Source organism: Pongo pygmaeus, chromosome 7 (assembly GCF_028885625.2).
Source record: "Pongo pygmaeus isolate AG05252 chromosome 7, NHGRI_mPonPyg2-v2.0_pri, whole genome shotgun sequence".
Classification (NCBI taxonomy): Eukaryota; Metazoa; Chordata; class Mammalia; order Primates; family Hominidae; genus Pongo; species Pongo pygmaeus.
In genome coordinates, this window is record NC_072380.2 from 106,121,455 (window position 1) to 106,135,433 (window position 13,979).

The 13,979-nt window shown below is 37.5% G+C and overlaps 1 protein-coding gene across 8 annotated transcripts in view; it reads left to right on the forward strand.

The window, feature by feature from the left end:
* TMEM67 (transmembrane protein 67) overlaps positions 1–13,979 on the forward strand; it is a 64,011-nt gene that overhangs the window by 3,090 nt on the left and 46,942 nt on the right. For 7 of the 8 annotated variants that reach the window (XR_008504183.2, XR_008504184.2, XR_008504185.2 and 4 more), the window contains exons 3-6: positions 732–825; positions 6,087–6,186; positions 7,653–7,722; positions 7,819–7,893. Coding sequence is in view for 3 of the 8 variants with exons in the window: in XM_054498923.2 (XP_054354898.2) it covers positions 732–825; positions 6,087–6,186; positions 7,653–7,722; positions 7,819–7,893 (339 nt within the window). In the remaining 5 variants the exon portion in view is untranslated. Of the gene's footprint in view, positions 1–731; positions 826–6,086; positions 6,187–7,652; positions 7,723–7,818; positions 7,898–13,979 lie in introns of those variants that run through there. The other variant, XM_054498926.2, reaches the window with a different exon arrangement.

The following is a 13,979-nucleotide window of genomic DNA, read 5'->3' on the forward strand; positions in this document are numbered from 1 at the left end:
CATAAATGAATTTTTTTGTTTGTTTGTTTTGAAACAGAGTATTACTGTTGCCCAGGCTGGAGTGCAGTGGCACGATCTCAGCTCACTGCAACCTCCGCCTTTCTGGTTCAAGCCATTCTGGTGCCTCAGCCTCCCAAGTAGGATTATAGGCGTACACCACCACGCCCAGCTAATTTTTGTATTTTTAGTAGAGACGAGGTTTTACCACATTGGCCAGACTGGCCTCAAACTTTGTCCTCAAGTGATCTACCCACCTTGGCCTCCCAAAGTGCTGGAATTACAGATGTGAGCCTCTGTGCCTGGACTAAATTTTTATGTATTTGAATTTTTAAAAATTAGAATAGTGTTTTAGAACAGGTAAGATTAACCTATTAACTGACTGTTGATTCAATCTTCTTGTGTTGTGTTGTGTTTTATATTTGTAAATGGAAAAATGAAATGACAAATAATTATGAAAGAGGCATCCATTTGAATTAAAGATCCTGAAGAAGAGAGAACTATTATCCAGAGTTAATCCTTTAATAGTTTTCAGGACATAGTGATAATATAGAGCTTCATTTTGGAATATAAGCATGAATTATCTCTCCAGGGAATTTTTATGTGGCTCATATATGTATGATTTATTTGAATATTCACTGTAGTTACATACTGTTGTGGCATTTTGAACTTACATGATTAAGAAGAAGAAAGTTAATTAAAAAAGAGAAAAGCATTTTTTTCTTTTAATTTAGAAAGGTGTTACAGAAGATGGCTGGAACTGCATTTCTTGCCCTAGTGGCTTAACTGCTGAAGGAAAATGTCACTGTCCCACTGGCCATATTTTAGGTAAGAATTAGATTCCTTACAAAGAAGTAGTGATAAATCTTCATTCTTGTTTTTGTTTTTGTTTGAAAAGGGCATTAATTTAAATAGTTAAGTGATTACTTAATATTTTTGCAGTGGCTCAAGCAATTCTCCTGCCTCAGCTTCCTGAGTAGCTAGGACTGCACACATAACACCACTGCAGCTGGCTAATTTTTAAATTTTTTGTCGAGACTGGGTCTCGTTATGTTGCCCAGCCTGGTCTTGAACTCCTGGCCTTGAGAGATCTTCCTGCCTCAGCCTCCTAAAGTGCTGGGATTATAGGCATTAGTCACTGTGTCCAGCCCTTAATAGTGTTTATAAAAATTATTTTTGTACAAATTTAGTGATACTTAAGACATCAGCAGGCATTGAGAAGAAAATACAAAGTTTTGTCTGAGATTTTTAAAACTCTTAATATTGTAGGATTAGATGGTTATTTCCTTAACATAACATGACAAAATATGTCTCAACTCAAAAGCCATCTTGATGCTTAATATGGAAAAAGTATAAGCATTCCTATTAATGTCAGGACCTGGAAAAGGATGCAAACTATGCACTTAAGTAAGAGAAAAAAATATTTATCATTGGAAAAGAAAAGGTAGGCTGTTGTTAATCCCAGCACTTTGGAGGGCTAAGGCAGGTATATTGCTTGAGCTCAAGAGTTTGAGACCAGTCTGGGCAACATGGTGAAACCGCATCTCTACAAATAAAAAAAAAATTATTTGGTTACGGTGGCATGCACCTGTAGTCCCAGCTACTCGAGAGGCAAAGGTGGGAAGATCGCTTGAGCCTGGAAGGTCAAGGCTACAGTGAGCTGAGATGGCGCCACTGCACTCTAGCCTGAGCGATAGGGTAAGACCCTGTCTCGTGAAAACAAAAAAACAAAAAGTAAAATATCATTGTTTACAGATGATTTGATTGTATGTTTAAAACACCCAAGAGAATGACTAAAAATTATTATAAACAGTGATGGAAGAAAATACCTCATATATAGTAGCAACAAAAAAGAAAAAATAAGTAGGCATATCCTTTTTTAAATTTTTTATTTTTATTTTTGTTTTTTTTTTGAGACAGAGTTTTCACTGTTGTTGCCCAGGCTAGGGTGCAATAGTGTGATCTCGGCTCACTGCAACCTCCCTCTTGGGTTCAAGCGATTCTCCTGCCTCAGCCTCCCGAGTAGTTGGGATTATAGGCATGTGCCACCACACCTGGCTAATTTTATATTTTTAATGGATAACAGGGTTTGTCCATGTTGATCAGGCTGGTCTTGAACTCCCGACCTCAGGTGACCCACCCGCCTCAGCCTCCCAAAGTGCTGGGATTACAGACTTGAGCCACCACACCTGACCTTGGCATATACTTTAGAAGGAGTGTACAACATAATTAATTGAAGAAATTTGTGAGTATTACTGAGGGATATGAAGGCAGGCTTTTATAAGTGAAAATGCATTCTTTATTTTTGGATGGGAAGATTAAATATTAGAAAGATGCCAGCTCTTCTGCTAGTCTGTATATTTTAAAGGACCCTAATAAATTCTATCAGGATATTATTTGTTTGTTTTGAGGTAATATACAAATAGAGTCTGAAGTTTAACAGGAAAGTTACATGAAAAGCTAAGAAAATTCTGGGAAGGGAAAGAAGGAACTACCCCATCAGATAATATGCATGTTATATAGCTACTATAATCACATATATGACAGGCTTATGGGTACACAGACTGATTGATGGAACTTCAAACAGGCGATCAGAATAGATTCAATTCATATGGGAATTTGGTATGTGAAAAAAGTGGCATTTCATATAAGTGGGGATAAAACTGATTAATGGTGCTGGGAAAACTGAGAAAACACCAAGGTGGTTTTCTACCTTATTTCTGAGAAAATTAAACTCCAAATGAGTCAAATACTAAATATGAATATATGAAAGTTCTTAAAGAAAATGCAGGAAAAATTTGTATAGTTTTGGTGTAATAGGCCTAAGTATGACCAAAAATACTTAGTCACTTTGGGGAGGCCTAGGTGGGAGGATTACTTGAGCCATGGAGTTCCTGACCAGCCTGGGCAATATAGAGAGACTCTGTGTCTACGAAAAAAAAAAGAAAGAAAGAAAAACCACAGAAGAAAAAATTGGTAAATTTATAAAATGCCATAAAAATTATAATACCAAAAACCAAACTACAAACTAAAGAAAAATATTAATGCATACAATAGACAGAGGTCGAAGTTCTTCAATAAATGTAAAGCTCCTACAGATAAATAAAAGTAAGATGAATAGCCCAATTTTTAAAATAGCCAAGAGTCATAAATAAAGTTCACATAGAAAAAAATATTTTAACATGAGAAAAAAATGTTCAACTTTACTCAGAGTAAGAAAATGCACATTAAAGCTAAAATGAGATTTTATTTTTAACCTACCAGATTTTATTATAAAACTTTTTAGACCGGGCACAGTGGCTCTACACTTGTAATCCAGTACTTTGGGAGGCCGAGGCAAGTGTATCACCTGAGTTCAGGAGTTCAAGACCAGCCTGACCAATGTAGTCGCTACTAAAAATTCAAAATTAGCCCGGCGTGGTGACACATGCCTGTAATCCCAGTTTCTTGGAGGCTGAGGCAGGAGAATTGCTTGAACTTGGGAGGTGGAGGTTGCAGTGAGCCAAGATCACACCATTGCACTCTAGGCTGGGCAACAAGAGTGAAACTCCATCTCAAAAAAAAAAAAGAAACTTTTTCAACTTTGACAATGTATTTATAAGGATACAGGGAAATAGTTATTCGTGTATTAATGGGAAAAATTTTAAGTTGGTGCAACTCTGTGGAAAGCAAATTTATGGTGTTTATCAAAATTAAAAATACACATTATCTTTGCCTAGAAAGCTCTCATCTAGAAATTTCTCATTTGGATACACTTAACTGTATGCCTGAAGAAGTGTTGAATTTTTTTTTCTTGCAACATTATTCCTAAGACAAAAGATTATAAACAAAATAAGAGTCTATCAAGATGAGATCAATCAAATAAATTATGATATAGTCATACAATGGTATAGAATGCAATTGTGGAAAAATAAAGAGGCAGTTCTACACATAGTGCTATGGAAAGAAATCTAAGATACATTGAGTAAAAAAGCAAGATATGGAATAATTTATTCATTCATCTACAAATATTTATTGAGTACCTGCTATTTATCAGCACTGTTTTATGTATTTGGTATTCCACTATTTAGCTTTTTAAAGACCATTATATATGCATATGTGCTTGTATATGCACAGGCTATTTCTGAAAAGACTCATAAGAAACTGTTAACAATGCTGCCTCCTGAGTGAAGAACTGAGTGCCTGGGAATAGTGGGAAAGAGACTTGATTTTCATGTTAAATCTTTTTTTGCTTGATGCGGTGTTTCACGCCTATAATCGCAGCACTTTGGGAAGCCGAGGCGGGTGGATCACCTGAGGTTAGAAGTTGAAGACCACCCTGGCCAACATGGTGAAACCCCATCTCTACTAAAAATAGAAAAATTAGCTGGGCATGGTGGCAGGTGCCTGTAGTCCCAGCTACTTGGGACGCTGAGGCAGGAGAATCACTGGAATCTGGGAGGTGAGTTTTTTTTATTTATTTACAGTGAGTGAGATCACGCCACTGCACTCCAGCCTAGATGACAAGAGCGGAAACTCTGTCTCAAAAAATAAAATAAATCCTTTTGTGCCTTTTATTTTTATATTTTATATATTACCCAAAGATTAATTTTTTAATTATCTTTACTTTTTTTTTTTACTTTTTAACAATTTTTTTTTTTTTGTGGTGATGGGGGTCTTACTATATATCTCAAGCTGGTCTCGAACTCCTGACCTCAAGCAGTCCTCCTGCCTTGACCTCTCAATGTGTTGGGATTACAGGTGTGAGCCACCATGCCTGGTCTTATTTTTTCAGAGATGAGGTCTTGTTATGTTACCCAGGCTGGATTCAAACTCCTGGGCTTAAGCAATCTACTGCACCTGGCTTCTTAGTAGTTTCATTGGCACTGTTGCCTCCATTGAAAATATTAACTTGATTCTCACGGTATTTGGGGGGTGTATTCTTAGGGATGGGACTAATGAAAGTTTTATGAGTTGGATGGCAATATGAAATTTATTACACTTCATGATGTACTGATTTTGGTGTGTGTGTCTGTGTGTGTGCACATTCAGAATTTTTTTCCCTGTTTTATTATAAGGATCTACATTATATAGCCATAGGAAACATAAGTGGTATGTTTGCATAAATGTTTCATACACAAATATTGTTGTAGCATACTTTTTTCAGTTAACGGTATGCTGTGATGCTCTGTTAGATTTACCTCTTTTTTTTTTTGGAAACAGGGTCTCACTCTTGCCCAGGCTGGAGTGTGGTGGTGTGATCTCAGCTCACTGCAACCTCCACCTACCAGGTTCAAGTGATTCTCATGCCTCAGCCACTTGAGTAGCTGGGATTACAGGCACGTGCCACCACGCCCAGCTAATTTTGTATTTTTTTTTAGTAGAGACAAGGTTTTGCCATATTGGCCAGGCTGGTCTTGAACTCCTGGCCTCATGCGATCCACCCACCTTAGCCTCCCAAAGGGCTGGGATTACAGGCATGAGCCTCCTCACCTGGCCTTACCTGATTCTTTTTAATATATTCCATAGTATTTTGTAGCATGGATATACCATCATTCTGCTATTTTAAATATTCATGTTGTTTCTAACAAATAATGCTTCAGTGAATATCCTTATATACATGTTCAAGTGTTTCTGTAGGTTAGGTATCTAAAAACAAAATTGTAGTGTTATAAGGATGTGAATTTGAAACTTTAATAGATACTACTAAAAGCCTTCTAAGTTGCAGAAAATTATCAGTAATCTATAAAAATACTTGCTTCCCCGTCCTAGTGTGACAGAAATGTATAGATAAGAGGTAAGAAAATTTTTGAGGAAAAAAATACTGACTTAATTGTTACGATGACTTGGAAAATGATTTTCTATATTTTACTATGTGAGAATAGAGAAGGCATTACTTCTCTTTTTTTTGGAGGCATGGACGGGTACGAAGGGATCACTTCTCTATACTTTATTATGGAGATACTTGTTATGCCTTTAATGCAAATAAAGTGTTTTGAGAATTAATAGAATAATAGTTACAATTGGGTTTTGTTAAATATTTTCTGAATATGTAGAAGCTTATATGTTTACTATGAGTTACATCTTTATTTTGTTTCTAAACTGTTTAGTGGAAAGAGACGTTAATGGAACATTGTTGTCTCAAGCAACTTGTGAGCTCTGTGATGGAAATGAAAACTCTTTTATGGTAGCAAATGCTTTAGGAGACAGGTAAGCAGTGTGATGGGGGCTAACTTCATTAATATCATCTTATATTAGTGTATAATTTGTACTTTTAAGAGTGTTTTCCTGTCATATCACTTGGTTTTCACAATAACCCAAGGAAGGATAGAAGTAGACATTAACAGATACAGAAGCTGAGGCCCAAAGCGTGAGACACACTAGGGTTCAAATTTTGGTCCAGTCTGTTAGTTGTCTGACCTTGGATAGCTCACTACCTCACAATCCCTTGTCTTTAGAATGGTAATGTTACCACCCACTTCATAGGCTGTAATGGCTCAGAAATAATAAGTAATAAAGTAAATAGATACAGTTCTTAGTATAGTGCTACATAGTAACCACTCTGTACAGGGTAGCTATTTTTGTTTGTTGTTATGTAATTTGTATATAATCTGTAATATAATTATGTGCTAAGTACTGTACTAAAGCCCTTACGTATTATAATGTTACATAGAAAAACATAAATGTATACTAATAATAGCCCAGGTACCCTGATTGATAGTCCCATTTTCTGTTGCTTCCTGTTCCCCCTTTGTGCATGTGTTTGTGAAACACACACACACACACACACACACACCCCTGCCTGCCTATATACTTCCCTCTAATTTAAGCGCATTATACCAATTTCAGCATCTTTAATTTATTAGAGGCCTACATCATGACTTCCCTCCAGGCACAGTTTTTTCTTTAGTTTCCAAGTTTAATATGGAAAATAGTTGAGCAGCTTTTCTGAGGGCTACTTAGTGTTGGATCATCTTTTCTCTAAGGCTGACCTGAGTTATGGCATCCAAATACCGATTTTTTTTCCCCAATATTTCCCCAAGCCTAGTGTGTTTTATGTCATGCCCCAGCCCGACTCCTACCTGCTCTATTTTGCAAGTGATGAATACCCATATATTCACTCATCACTGTCCTCATTGGTCCAGTACCCTCCCTCCATCTCATTCATTAATGAAAAATATGAAGTATTTTTCTAAAATAAACAAAGATGGTAAATAGAATTTATTTAAAAGTGTTGGCTGTAGGTTTGATAGGAGCTAGAAATACATTTCTCTTCAGCTTATGCTACCTTTTTACTTTGTGGCACATAAAGTAAGGAAAGTATATTTGATATAACTAATTGTAAAAATTGATTTGGTTTCATTTATATGAGTTTGTTGGTCTCTTGTTAGTTGAGTGACTTAATTATCTTTGATATTCAGAATTATTCATTATGTAAATTCCATGTAGTTAAAAAGTACTCTTCTATTATTGATTAGTTTTACTTACTTTATACTTTGTAACACAGAATGGCCTAAAACTATTCAAATCAGTGTTATTTTAAATTTGTTTAACATATTTACATAATTGCTTACTGAATGAATCTACTCTAATCCATTGTTTAGAAAGACAGCTTTTCTATTAGGTTTAGTATAATTTATTAACATTTTAAAAATTATTTTTGTTATATTGAACAGGTGCGTCCGATGTGAGCCAACATTTGTTCATACCAGCAGGTCCTGTGCATGTTCAGAACCTAACATTTTAGTAAGGCTAACCAAATTGATAAAGTATATATATTTTTAATTCAATTGCTTATGCCTTTTCATAAGCTTCTATTTTTTCCCTCATTTATTTATGAAGACAGGGGGATTATGTTTCAGCAGCACAGGGAATTTTCCTCTACGTAGAATTTCAACTGCACGTTATGGAGAAGTTGTGAGTATGTTTCAATTTTTTTGTTCTGTTGTTAAAAAACTTTCTACGTTTCATCCATTAGTAATTTCAGGCTAGAATGAGAAACCCTTTTGTGTAAATCATTTTAAAACAGAAAAAAATCAATGTAAGAAACATTAGTCTAATAATTCAGCAGTATAATTTCTAAGTACGGTACTCAGTCTGTACCGTAGCCTGCTTGTTTTTCAGTGTGCTACAGAATGTTTACACCAGAAATATCTGGTATATGTTCTGTATAGGATGCAGTATAATACATTTAAGGGCACCAGAAACTCTAGATTTGAACCCTGGATTTGCAAGTCATTAGTTTTGTATCCTTGGACCTTGAGAAGATTTCAAAACTTCAGTTTATTGTCTGTAAGTTGGACATAATAAAAATACCTTTACCACAGTGCCTATACATGGTAATCATTAGAGAAATCAGGATTATTCTTATTTGGCCGGATTTTTCCTTATTTTTTTATTTTATTTTTGTTTGAGATGGAGTCTTGCTCTGTTGCCCAGGCTGGAGTGCTGTGGCTCAGTCTCGGCTCACTGCAACCTCCGCCTCCCAGGTTCAAGCGATTCTCCTGCTTCAGTGAGTAGCTGGGATTACAGGCACCTGCCACTACACCAGGCTAATTTTTTGTATTTTCAGTAGAGATGGGATTTCACCATGTTGGCCAGGCTGGTCTTGAACTCCTGACCTTGTGATCCACCCACCTCAGCCTCCCAAAGTGCTGGGATTACATGCATGAGCCACTGCACCCAGCCAATTAATTGTTTCTTATTTTGTGGATGAGAGCATTGAGGCCTAGAGTTAGAGCTTTGGCAGTAGATGCTGGTGATAACCACTTCTAGGGTATAAAATGGAAAGTAAGTAGATGAATTGGAACTAAAGAGGTAACAAATCCAAGAGAACAAGATTTAGATGACTAGGAGTTACAATAGGAATTAATGAATGAACACTGAAGATGCTTAGTATGCCAGAGTTTGGGGTGGACAGGATGTGATCTGGTTGTTAATATCATTATTGTTAATATTATTATTGAATATAAGAGTGATAAAGAGGACTGTGAGGATAGCAATGATGAGGGTGGGATCTAGGATCTTGATGAATCAGGCAAAAATTCCTCTCCTCCAGTATAGTCTTGTGAGGAAGACAGGCAAGTACCAAGTAGTTACCAAACAACAAAATAAAAGCTAAAATACATAGGTAGCTCTGGGATTATCCCAAAATTGGCTCATCTGTAACAGATACATGTCTTCTGGGGCATTCTTTTCCAGATTGGGGTGAATATCTGTATATGATTATTAAATTTGCAGGCCTTTAATTTTCCTTTTTTCCTTTTTCAAATAATTTAAGTTGAAATAATTTTGCTGAAAGTCCCAGCAATGACTCTTTGTTCTTTCTGGTCTGAGATCCCCAATCATTTAGTGGTCATGTCCCTTTAGCTTCCTCTGATCTGGAACTAGGTCCTCGGTGTTTCCCTGTCTTTCATGAATGCAACAGTTTTGAAGATTACAGGCCTTACCATCCTACAGATACTTTCCTCACACTTTGTACCTGCTTAGATGAAAGCCACAAAAAAGATGTCATGTTCTTTTCAGTGGACTGCATCACATCCAGGGGCACACAGTGTCTACCTGTGCCACCACTGATGCTGTTAACCTTGATCACCTGCCCTAAAGCCACCATGACTACTATAAAGTTACCATTTTCCATTTGTAATTGATTAGTATTTTGTGAGGAGTATTTCTGAGATTACGCTTCCTCATTAACCCTTAACTCACTAGCATTAGTCTCCATTGTTGAACCATTACTGTGATGGTTGCCAAAGGTTAATTTTGGATTTCCATCCACATTTGATTACTTCCACATTTATTAATTGACATTCTCTTGTAAGGAAGAACTATCTCTTCTTCCCCATCTATACACTTATTTTTTAAAATTAATGTCCATGTGGATATGTGGGTTCCTAATTTATTCAGTTAGTTATAATCCAGCATACTCGTTATTTGTTTTGATGCTCAAATTGTCCTATATCTGGCCAATAAAAGTCCCTTCAAGTTGGCTCCTGTGTGGTTTTTTTTTTTTTTGACATGTCCCCGTCATTCTTTGAACATTTGCTTACTTTATGGTACAAGATTTCTAGGCGAATCTAGGCTAATCTTGTAATTTTCCTGCCTCAGACCTGGAATCAGCCATTTCTTTTTTTTTTTTTTTTTTTTTTGAGACGGAGTTTCACTCTTATTGCCCAGGCTGGAGTGCAATGGTGCAATCTTGGCTCACCGCAACCTCTACCTCCTGAGTTCAAGTCATTTCCCTGCCTCCGCCTCCCAAGTAGATGGGATTACAGGCATGTGCCACCACACCTGGTTAATTTTTGTATTTTTAGTAGAGACAGAGTTTCTCCATATTGGTCAGGCTGTTCTCGAACTCCCCACCTCAAATGATCTACCCGCCTCGGCCTCCGAAAGTGCTGGGATTACAGGCATGAGCCACCACACCCGGCCGGAATCAGCCATTTCTTTAATCAGTTTTGTAGGATAAATATTTAGAAACCAAGATTAACACACTTAGTATGTCCTCTCAGCAAACATAGCTAGGAAATACACACATACATACATACACACATCTATGACTATTTCTGTGTCTGTGTATATATATTAAAAGGGCTGGGCATGGTGGCTCACACCTATAATCACAGCACTTGGGGAGGCCAAGTCAGGTGGATCACTTGAGGTCAGGAGTTTGAGACCAGTCTGGCCAACATGGTAAAACCTCGTCTCTACTAAAAATACAAAAATTGTCTGGGTGTGGTGGTGCCCTCTGTAATCCCAGCTTCTCAAGAGGCTAAGACGGGAGAATCACTCGAACCTGGTAGGTGGAGATTGCAGTGAGCCAAGATCGCGCCACTGCACTCCAGCCTGGGCAACAGAACAAGACTGTCTCAAAAAAATAAAATAAAATAGCTCATACTGATCCCTTTAATTCTGAAGCAGTACTTCAGGCTTCTTTCTAACCTTTCCCTTTGATAAGTTTTAAGTATCTTCTCCAGGAGTGAGAAATCTGGGGTTCATTATCCTCAATTTATTTATATGCTCAATGTGACCAATCTTCCAACCCCCTCACTTTCTATTCCACCTCCACATTCTCCCTCTGCTAGCACCATGCAGTTGACCCATTATAGACTTCTTTGATAGGTAGGTAGGGAGGAACTGTTCCATCCTTAATGTTGTTCTGATTCAGTTAATGTATTTCATTTAGACATACCAGATTTTTTAAAAATTAAAAATAATAAAACTAAATTAAAAAAAAAAAACCACCTCGACCCTTCCCAAAACTTTCCTGGTCCCACACGCAGACACTGCAACCACGACCAGAGGATGGGGCACTGGGAACAGGAACGACACCACTGCCCAGCCTGGGGCACCTGAGGGACAACCTGGAGCACTCCAGGAGCACTGCAAAGGTCTAGCAGAACCAACACTGGCGCGGGCAGGGAAGGGCAGCCTGACAGGCTTGTGGGGCAGCTCCCACCACCTTGAAGAAGGGCTGCCTGCAAGGCAACGGCCATAGGAGGCGAGCAAGGGATGCCTGCTGCCTCAGAGGACCCCCCAGTCCTACCGATGCCATGAGGCAGAGGGTGGAGGAAGCGAGGTCAGCCGGATTCCACATCCCTGCATCCCACATACTGCCCAAGGGCAGGGAGGAGAGGCGAGGGTCCCATAGGAATGAGAAGAGTGGTTCCATTTGCCATGAATGTCCCTCATCTGTCGCAGCTCAGGCCTGGCCAGGGAGAGCATGACATCACCACAGCAATTGTGTGCTAAACATACCAGTTCTGAACACTGATTCTTTCCTAAGGACAGATTTAGAATTCCTGATTTTAAGTCATGTTGCAATTGCTTTTCAGACTGGTTCCGTGTAGCCAGTGTATAAAATGTAAGCAAAATCTAGTTAAGATGGTTTGACTACCCTTGCCTAGTCTCAGTTTGCAAGAATAAGAACTCAGTTTTATCCATGTACTTGTAAGTCAGTCAGATTCTAAAGGCTTGTTTAAAGTAATTAAACTCAGACGAGATTAGATTAATTGATAAACCGGAATACATGTTTATTGTTTATGTTGAGACTGTAATTGCCGATTAGACTGAAATATTTGTATTGACTCCATAACATACATTCTTCCTAATTGGAAAAGTCTACTTTGAACGTTAAGGTTGGAAGTTTTCTTAGAGAACAAAATTGGAACATAATTCTGTTTGTATTATTTTATAACAAGGCATCCACTTCTACTCATCCTACTCTTGGAATATACTTGCCAATCAGAAAAAAATTTTCACATACATGAGTTAGTGTCTCCCCATTCCCTTTCCCTCAAATACATTAATACTGAAATAGCTGCATGGTTTTTGGTTTTCCCAACTTTTATTTTGAAAAATTTCAAAATTGCAGAAAAGCTGAATTAGACAATGACTATGCCTATGTCTTTCACCTAGGTTAAAGAATTATTAATGTTTTGCCACATTTGCTTTATCTCTCTGTATATATGTAAATATATACACAAACACAATGTTTTTTTCCCCGAGCCATTTGAAAATAAGTTGTAGACATAATGACATTGCACTCCAAATACTTTAGGGTGGATCTCCAAAGAATAAGGCATTTTCCTAGAATCACACCCAAGGAATTTAAAATTAACATAATAGAATTAACTGATACCCATTCATACCCAAATTTTCCCAGTTGTTCAAAAATGTTCTTTATTCTCCCTTCCTTTTTTGGGGGAGGGGATACCTAGGATCCAATCAAGGATCCCACACTGCAGTTAGTCTTTCTAGTGTCCTTTAATCTAGAACACATCCCTGCTTCACTTTGCTTTTGTGGTTTTTCTCCTCTGTATTTTTCTGATTGTTTTCTCATGATTAGACTCAGTGAAACATATTTTCGCAAGATATTATATAGATGTTGTCTACAGCTCCTTGCATCACAACAAGGGGTATGTAATGTCTGTCAGGTTGTCCAGTTATTGGTGATAGTAAATTTGATTGCTAGGCGGGATGCGGTGGCTCACTCCTGTAATCCCAGCACTTTGGGAGGCCGAGGCATGTAGATCACCTGAGGTCAGGAGTTCAAGACCAGCCTGGCCAACATGGTGAAACCCCATCTCTACTGAAAATACAAAAATTAGCCGGGCATGGCGGCAGGCTCCTGTAATCCCAGCTACTCAGGAGGCTGAGGCAGGAGAATCGCTTGAACCCAGGAGGCAGAGGTTGCAGTGAGCCAAGATCGCGCCATTGCACTCCAGCCTGGGCAACAAGAGCGAAATTCTGTCTCAAAAAAAAAAAAAAATTGATTTCTTGGTCATAGTTGTGTCTGCCACTTCTTTCCATTGTAAAGGTACTGTGATTAATACGTTAGTCTGAGACTATGTAAATATCCATTTTAGCAATTAATGAATCTTGCCTGTATCAGTTATTAAACTGGTCATTTCTAATAACAATTCTATTATTCCCTCTACATGTATTAGCTAGCAATTGTCTGTAGAAGCATTTTACTTTTTCTCTGTGCTTTTTTTTTTTAAAAAAAAGCTTTATTATGAACTCATAGAATCTTTGTTTACTCGTTGTGTTATAATCTGTTAACCGTTATTCTTCTTTTCGAAGTTCAAGTTGTACCAAATTTGAACTTCCTTTCAGCATAGCTCCTGTATGTTGTTTTGACGTGACTTTAGACTTTAGGGATTTCCTTGGTTTCTCTATACCATGTTCCAGACTCACCTTGTATAATTATATTTTTTAATAGTTCCATAATATTCTGGCTTATGCACTAAAATTTTTATAATGGTATCTCCAGAGAATATTTAGGTTTTCAGTTATTAACTATATTGCTGTCAACCATTTTATGCACATAAATATGTTTTCCCATTTAGAGGGATTATTGCTTTAAGATAAATTTCCTAAGTGTTCCTAAATTTCTGGATTAGAGTATATGGATATTGCTTTATAAAAGTATCATGCAACTTTCACACTATCAGTGGCATTGTATGTGGCTCCATTTTACATGCATTTGTCAGTACTGTAGT